The sequence below is a fragment of the Gavialis gangeticus genome, unplaced genomic scaffold, assembly GCF_001723915.1.
Source record: "Gavialis gangeticus isolate Ggan-Ray unplaced genomic scaffold, GavGan_comp1, whole genome shotgun sequence".
NCBI classification, from domain to species: domain Eukaryota; kingdom Metazoa; phylum Chordata; order Crocodylia; family Gavialidae; genus Gavialis; species Gavialis gangeticus.
Genome location: NW_017729024.1, coordinates 147,703,322 through 147,712,192, shown reverse-complemented (window position 1 = coordinate 147,712,192; position 8,871 = coordinate 147,703,322). Strand labels below are relative to the sequence as shown.

At 47.3% G+C, this 8,871-nt stretch overlaps 1 protein-coding gene across 2 annotated transcripts in view; it reads left to right on the top strand.

Annotated features, from left to right (window-relative positions):
• Positions 1–8,871, top strand: part of ITGA1 (integrin subunit alpha 1) — a 169,385-nt gene that overhangs the window by 100,045 nt on the left and 60,469 nt on the right. For both annotated transcript variants that reach the window (XM_019517885.1, XM_019517884.1), the window contains exon 9: positions 5,347–5,512. In XM_019517885.1, coding sequence (XP_019373430.1) covers positions 5,347–5,512 — 166 coding nt within the window. The remainder of the gene's footprint in view (positions 1–5,346; positions 5,513–8,871) is intronic.

Genomic DNA, 8,871 nt, shown 5'->3' with positions numbered 1-8,871 from the left:
TGTTAAATAATGTATTTTCTGTGAACTATTTGCTGTTAGAATTAGTCTCATTTCATTTAACTAGATATTTTTAAAATCTTGTTTTTTCCCTTTGTTGATTATTATGTCCTCTCTTTACTGTTCCCAAAAGAGCACCCTCAGTTGGCTTGCTTCTAAGTTTTGTATCCAGACCAAAACTGATTGAGGTAGTATATGCTTTTAATTTTTCCTCCACCTCTAATTATAAATAGTGCTTTTAGGGCATATTGTAACTACACCAAACAACTCATACAAACTGTTTAAATATTAAACACTGATGCATCTAGACTTGGAATCATGAGTTTTCAAAATGGATATCATCTTTAGTTTTCTGCTATCAGGTTTTTTTCTATTTTTAAGTTGCATCTATTAACACGTGAAGTTTTGGAAGTCTCCTTCAATCAAGAATTTGCCAGTGCAGAAGTCCTCAGGGAACTGTAATTTGTAGATAATGATGGGTTTCACCACAGTTAAGACTTAGATCTGGAACTGAACTTCCCCTGTGTCAAAGGGTATAAGAATCCAGAGGTTTGTTTCTGATTCATCTTGCAAACAATCTATAAGTAGGTTTACCATACATCTGGGTTTTCTGGACATGTCCTCTTTTTGGGTCCTCCCATCTCCATCCAGGCAGTTTTTTAAAATATCAACAAATATCTGGGACTTTGCTCGGCCTCTGCTCACATTAAAGTTTTTCCTAGCACTTCCCAGCTTGCCCCAGCAAAGAGCTGCTTGGCACTGAGGGGAGCAGGGGTGGGGGGTGGGAGATTGGAGGCAGGGCCCACACGGCACTGGGCTGCAGCAGGGCAGAGGAGGTGGGGGAGGTGCCTGCCCTTCCAGCAGGGGAAGGGGGTGCAGGGGCATTTTGGGGCAGCTGGGAGCTGCATGGCTGGGCCAGTGCTCGTCAGGGGGGGGCAGCCAGGAAGCACTACAAGACTGGGAGGAGCAGAGGGCTGTGGTTTGGGAGTGAGGGACATCAGCAGGGCTGGGGGGCAGGGGGCTGCAGGTCAGGAGTGAGGGGCATCAGCAGGGCTGGGGGGGCTGTGGATCAGGAGTGAGGGGCACTGGCAGCACCTGGGGGAGCAGAGGGCTGCAGGTCAGCAGTGAGCAGGCATGGCAGGGCTGTGGGGGCTGTGGCTTGGGAATGAGGGGCACTGTGGGAGGTGGGGGACTATGGGTTGGGAGCGCATGGAACAGGCAGTGTCAGGGGGCTGCGGGTTAGAAGTGAAGTGTATGAACAGGGTTGGGGGAAATGTGGGTTGGGACTAAGGGGCACCAGGGTGGTCTGAGGAGCAGGGGACTGTGGGTTAGGAGTGAGTGGCAGCAGCAGGGCTGGAGGGGCTGTGGCTTGGGAGTGACGGGCAGGGGGAGGGAACAGGCATATCACTGACTCTCCTACAATCATATTACCACCAAACCCCTGCTCCTTCTCTCCCCCGACAGATGTCCTCTGTTTTGAAAATGGAAATATGGTAACCCTATCTAAAAGGTAGTCCACAGGGCAAATTTTCTGAGTTTATTTTACAAAGCTCAGCTAACCATCCTTCACTGTTCTATGCTCCTAATTTGCAAATGAGGATTAGGCCCATAGGGTTTACAGATTTACAGTCTGTGACAAAAGCTGGGAACCAAATTCAGGAACTCAGCTTCCTGGTTCCATGCTGTCTCATTAAAACTCCATGGAAGTGCCCTCTGTTCTTGTGTAGATGTAACCCGGGAACACCCAAGGGTGTGCCCATCCTCAGTTGGAAGGGATAGATGAGGCAGGCAACAGCACGAGGGACACCGGTGATTTGGGCGCAGGTCCCTCTTTCCTCTATAGAGTCAACTCCACGCCAATGTTCTTAACTATTTGCAGTTTATTGAATTATAATATACATATTATTTCTTATTCAATATATATATTGGTAAATATTTTAATAGGTAACAAAAGAAAACTTTCCAAAAATATTCTTAACAATATCTTTTAACAACACCAAAAGTATATAGATAAATATTTACAATATGATAAGCCAAAAACCCATTATACCAAACTAACCCAATTTCATAACATTTTGTACAACATATTTGTAATTATGATAATTATACAAAATATGAGGCGCAGTTTTACATTATATAAGGCGCGTTTACCCCTGGATCCCAGCTAGCAAGGGGCGCTTCCCCTTCTATGGGTCTAGCTGGGAAGGAAACTTCCACCTGGGGCTTCCCTCGGGGGGTGGGGGGGTTGCCTTATTTCTGGAATCCCTTCCCTGAGGGATCCGACTCCACCAGCAACTTACAGTTTTCTTTGAGGAGCCATCAACCAGGCCTCAGAGCCCTTTGCTCAATCAGAGGCCCCACCCGCATTGTCTGCGTCACTCCAAGACCTCCCCTCCTGGCCCTGTGCCCCACTTTGGGCACCAAGTGTTCTTCCAGCTCTCGTGGCAGGGAATCTAGCTGCTGCTGGCTGGGTTTACCTAGCCTTATGCCTAGGCCTTCCCTTTCCCAGGCCCTGCTCTAGGCTCCAGGGCTCTTTTAGTTCTTTGGCCAGGCCACACTGCTGGTCTCTGGTTATCTGACTTACGCCAGGGCTAACCTTTTGGCCAGGCCATACTGTGGGGCTCTGGGATTCTGGCTTACATTGGGGATAACCTGAGCAGCCTCAAGCTGCTCCCAGGACAGCTTCTCCATGTGCCGGACTGTACACTGCTTGGGGCCCAAGCAGCCTCAAGCTGCTCCCAGGGCCAGCTCTCTGTGTGCCGGTCTGCACGCCGCTCCATCCAGCTCTCTGCTGAGGACGCAGGCTCAAGCTGCCTTGACACAGCTCCTAGAGCCTGAGCCCCGTGCACCAGGCTGCACACCACTGGGGCAAAGAAGGGATCCATGGCGGCTCTTCCCTCTCCAATGTCCCTCTCTGTCCCTTGCTTTTATCTACACCAGAGGCCCCACCCCTGAAGTCTGCCAGACCTGCAAAGCGCAGTCTTCAATCAAGTCCAGGGGCTCCTCACCCCCCACCTCCAAGCAGGGGCAGGGCAAGCCCCTCCCAGCTGTTACCTGATTGGTAGAAATGTTCCACCAATCCAAAGTATCCTTCTCCAAGCTGATCCTGGCTGGCAAAAGCAGCAAGCCCTCCACATAGACTTGAACCTAGAGGTTCCTAGCTAGATGGTCTTGCACTTCCATTCAAAGTCAAACTGATCACAATATTTGGGATCAAGAAGGAATTTTATGCTGTGGTCAGATGGTACAGGCTTGTTTTCTGGCTATATAGCAGGGAGTGTGACCCTCTTCTGGGATCTCTTGTGTGTTTTTTAACAACCTTTGCAGTAATAGGATTTTGGCCGCTGTGGTCCCCCTGCTTTACCTGTGCCAGGTTAGTGTGTTAAGTCTTGTGGTTGTGTCAGGGTTGATTGTGTAGTTTTGCTAATAGGTTAGACAATGGATTTGTATAGTTTGGTTTGGATAGGGATGACTCTACCTTGGGCTGGGGTTGAACTAAATGAACTTTCTAGTCCCTCCCATCCCTAATTCTCTATGCTTGTTTGATTTATGGTGCTATATATTTGCATGGCATATAGCAGGGCTGTCTCACTAGTGCTACATGTGGCCCCCCAAATGGTTAGCATGCAGCCTGTGAGCTCCCAGCATGGCTGCCACTGCTGCCCCACTCCTGTCATGGCACCTGCATTTTTCAGGCTCCCTCACCTTCCTTCAGTTTCTACTTCCTGTCCCTGCTACTGGGGGCAGGGCAACACAGCTGGAGGGGGCCAGAGGGTCTGAGCTCCATGCAGAAGGGGTGTGGGCTGCTCATGCTGCATGTGTCAAGGAGAGAAGCCAGCCTGACTGCTGTGCAGGTGGCTACATAGCTGCAGGGGACATGTGCAGCATGGGGATCTAGAAGTGGGTCATGATAAGCTGCCTGTACAGTGGGGGAAAGCTCAGGGATGGGGACAAGCAGCCTTTTGGTCTATTGCCCACATCTCATGCAGCCTCCAGGACTGTGGCCTGTGTCGTGTGTGGCCCCAGGCAGCCCCCAGGTTGAATAAGTGGCCCTGGCATATAACACATAAAAAAAGAGAATTTTTGTCCCAAAAACATATAATCAATGGCCCATCCCACAATGTGATCAGGACTGATATATTCACTTTCACTGAATATACTAAAAGTAGTCATCACATGTAGGATTATTACATACCTTAACTTGGGATGTAATTTGTGAATGCTTGGAACTCTTTTATGCGGGGTGGAAGGTTGAAAGCAACAGACACTGTGCCATGGCTTTGCTTTACTTTATGTGGCTGCTATTTAAGAAAAAGAAAACCTGAGCCATAGGGGCAAATCTGTTTTCATTGAAGAACGCCTTTGAATAAATTTAGGCTAGAACTTTGAAAAGGGTTTTTATCTATTGGAGGAATTCTGAAATTAGCCTCTTAAGAACAGTCATGAGAGCAAACAATCTAACTGTTTTCAAGATGGAACTTGATAAAGGTATGAAAGGGTTTACAATGTTATGGTTGGACTTGATAACCCTAGCAGTCCCTTCTAACCCTGCATTCCTACAGGGTGTACATGAAATTAGTGTGCCTGAATAAACTCCAGGGCAGCTTGCATCAGAGTTTATTGATCCCAGGAGCAGCGTTTACACGTGCTCCCAGGATTGCAGTATGCTGAGCAGGAGGGGCACAGCCCCAGCTGGCAGGTGGCTGGGGGTGGGGGTCAATCTGTCAGCCCAGAGCTGCTCTGGCTTGGTTCAATATGCTGTGGGGGAGGGGTATGGCTGAGGCACAAGGGCACTACGGTGCAGGGCTAAGTGGCAGGCAGCCCCCACACTGTAGCACTCTCATGCCCCAGCCAGCCCTGGTCACCATCTACACATCAGTTTTGGTGCACTAAATAACTCTGCCTTAAAATAGTACTTGTGTTGGGCATTGCAACCCCACAGTGGAGTTAATTAGTCCACTGCTGCCTAATAGCACCACGCATGTACATGGTGATGCTTTACCATGGAGCTAATTAGTCAACTCAGCAGTAAAGTTCACATGTAGATGCCCCCAAAATGACCTCAAATGGAAACAGATTCTCACTACTGTAGAGGATTTGTTTTTCTCATCTTGTGCTTGTGAGTCTCTTTCTTAAAGAAAGGACTAGAGTTTATGTCAACTTAAATTTTTTAAATTCATGTAACAGTTCATAGTCATATCATTATCTATCAGAAGCAGTTTTCTGACACAATGAAAATAGTGTTTAATGAATTAAGCTAAGGCACTATTTCCCAATGTTCACTGACCAACTTCTGAAGATGTATGGGGTATAAAATGTGTCCTTGATAATTTTTTTTTAATATCTTAGATTCTTGGAAGCTACAAAAGAGAAAATTTAAGTCCTGAAAAACTTTTGGAGGAAATAAAATCAATTGCAAGTGAACCTACTGAAAAGCATTTCTTCAATGTCTCAGATGAATTAGCCCTTGTTACTATTGTTGAAGCACTTGGAGAGAGGATATTTGCCCTGGAAGGTATGAAATTTCTTAATAGTTTAATGCATAACTGAACTATAACTAAAGTAGAGAATAGGAAATCTACTCGTCACTTATCTTGTGATATATTGTACCCAGTATAATACAATGTTATAAAAGATTTTCAAACATTCTGGTCATACAGTTGACTTACAAGACACATTAATAAAGGTATATGATGACATAAAACATTGTGCTTTGAAGTCAGAGTACATGGAAACAGTAGACTGGAAAATAAAAGGAAAGGTCACTTCAATAACTATCTTTAGTGGAACTAAACTAAGGCAAGGAACAGAAATTACGCATAAACTGGTTTAAGTAACTGGAAACCAATTTAAACCTGTAACAGATCAGAAGTTTTGTACACATAAACCATTTCAAAATGGCCAAAACCAGTTTAAGATATACCTGGATGGATGTAGTATCAGACTTAATTGATTTAGGTTAAACCCATCTATCGAACTTCTGTCCCAGTTCCCCTCCCAACTCAAGTTATCTCGATGTCCTCCAGTATCCTATGATCCTTTGCATGCCCACACTATCTGCTTCACAGAGCCCGGCTGGCACCACCCCCTGGGCTGTCCTGTCACATTGTTGAGGCAGCACACCCTCTGGTTCCTAGCCCTGTGTCGTGCCTTTGCCTGCCAGTAGTAGTGGAGGGGGGAGGAGGGAGTGGAGGTCCCCTGCCATGCAGGCCTCCCAGCTGTGCTTGTTCAGGTAAGGGCAGTGAGGCTCAGCCACAGGGCAGGGGCCTCTGTACCCACCCCCGATGCTAATCGGCTCTGCTGACAGTTCGCACACCTCAGCCCTGCTCCTACCTGCCTATGCCAGCTGAGTGTGGCGGGGGGGAGTAAGGGAGTACAGGCTCCCCCCAGCTGGCTTTGCTCATAGATTCATAGATTTATAGATTAAGGGTCGGAAGGGACCTAGTAGATCTTCTAGCCCGACCCCCCGCCAGGGCGGGAGAACAACAAAAAACCCCAAAAAGAGAAACGAGCTCAGGTCTGGGGTGACTAGGATCAGGACCACAGCATGAGGACTCTGCTCCTCCCTGCCCCCTGTGCCTGGCTCAGCTGACACGGGGAAGCAGGAGCCAGGACTGAGAGCAACACCAGGACTGCCAGCCAAGATGCCCTTCCCCTCCCCACCTTCCCCCGAGCTGTGCTTACACGGTTCTGGGGAAGCGGGGGCAGGGCTTGCAGGGCTTCTGCTACCCCAGCCCCCCTGTTCCCAGCACTGAGTGGCTAGGCTGACAGTCCTGGTGTGTGTCCTCAGCCCTGGGTCATGCTTGCTGGTATCTGTTGATCTGGGCAGTGGGGGGTGGGAAGGAGCAGGACTTAGAGCCTTGCAGGCTGTCAGCTGAGCCAGGTAGTGTCAAGGGGGTGGGGGAGCAGAGGCCCATCCCTGCTCCTTCCCCCCACCCCCAAGCAAGCACATCTCAGGGGGTTTCCCTCTGCCACTGACCGGGGCACTGGTGGTGGGGAGACAGATAGGCCCCACTGGGAGCTAAACAAGAGCGTCCAGGCATCTACGTGCCACCCCGCTCCCCAAGAGCGAACATGCATTCTGTTCCCTCCTGGTTCAATCTATGCAGCTCAGAGAAATCTGGGTAGAATGAATCAGTTCCGCTTTGGGTTTTTTTGAATGTCTGTACTTAGCCTAAGGGTATCTTTTGTCTTTGAAATTTTAGCTTCAGTTTGAAGTCTAAGTGTAGGTAAGGTAATATATGGTAACGCGTACATTAATAAAATAGCATATTAATAATGAATCGCTTAGTTTCCCTGGCTTCATTGGCATTTAAAGGGATACCGTCATTTTTGACGAGTGGTGGAATAGGAGTGCCAAAAATCTGCCACAGTCTTCTATGAGAGGAGGATTTCAACCACTGAGTATTTTAATTTTCACCTAAAAGGTAAAATGCTGCTGGTGTGATCAACCAAGCAATAAATAATCAACAAATCTGACTATTTTATGTTTTTTCTTATCACATTGTAATATGTAAGTATATCCCAGATGTTGGTTAGTTATTGATTACAAATCTGTACTTTGCTCCATAAGACAGTTGAGCTAAACCGCAGAGCTGAGACAGACTATATTTTTTTCCTTTGGAAATAAACATGAAATGCAGGCTATTAGTGTGGAAGATCCTAAAGTAATAATGTCTGTCCACATCCTCCAGTAAAATTAAGCAACAATCTGCATGTTTCAAATCTGCTAGTAGCAACAGAACAGCAACTTGTTTGTTCATTTTAAATTATGGTCATTCTGAAACGATTAAGCTACCATGCAGCAAAACATCTGCATATACTATGTACATTTCAACATCTGATTTCTCTAAATACTTGAAATAGGATTGTTTATGACTTGATTAAAAGACATTGTTGATTTGACTGTTGAGAAACAAATGCTCGAATCATGGGCAGTTAGCAGAAGGAAGTCTCCCTCCTGCTAGCTAGCAAAAACCCAGACCTAGTGGGGATCACAGAAACCTGGTGGGATTTTACCCAAGACTGGGCAGTGGACATCGAGGGCTACAGGATGTACAGGCGAGACAGAGCAGGGAAAAAGCGGGGAGGGTGTAGTGCTCTATGTCAAAGAGCAATACAGATGCTTAATGATAAGAATGGGGTCAGAGGAGGGGCAAAATGAGGTACTCTGTTTCATAGATTCATAGATGTTAGGGCTGGAAGGGACCTCAGAAGATTGAGTCCAGCCCCCCGCCCGAAGGGCAGGAAGTCAGCTGGGGTCATAGAATCCCAGCAAGATAAGCATCCAATTTTTTCTTGAAGGTGTTCAATGTAGGTGCTTGAACCACCTCTGATGGCAGGCTATTCCAGACTTTGGGGGCTCAGACAGTAAAGAAATTCTTCCTTATGTCCAGCCTGAAATGGTCTTGCAGTAGTTTATAACTGTTCGACCTCATCATCCCTTTGGGCGCTCTGGTGAACAAATGTTCCCCCAGATACTGGTGGTCAACCGAGATAAACTTATCGGTGGCCATCAGATCACCCCTGAGCCTGCGCTTTTCCAGGCTAAAGAGCCCCATAGATCTCAGCCCGTTGTCGTAAGGTCTGTTTTCCTGACCTCTGATCATGTGCATGGCTCTCCTCTGGACTCTCTCAAGCTTCTCCACATCCTTTTTGAATTGTGGAGCCCAAAACTGGAGGCAGTACTCCAGCTGCAGCCTCACCAAGGCTGAGTACAAGGGGAAAATGACGTCCCGGGATTTGCTTGAGAAGCATCTATGGATTCAAGCCAGCATTTTGGTCACTTTAGTAGCCACAGCATTGCATTGAAGGCTCATGTTCATCTTGTGGTCAATGATGACCCCCAAGTCTCTTTCTTCCGTAGTGCTAGCC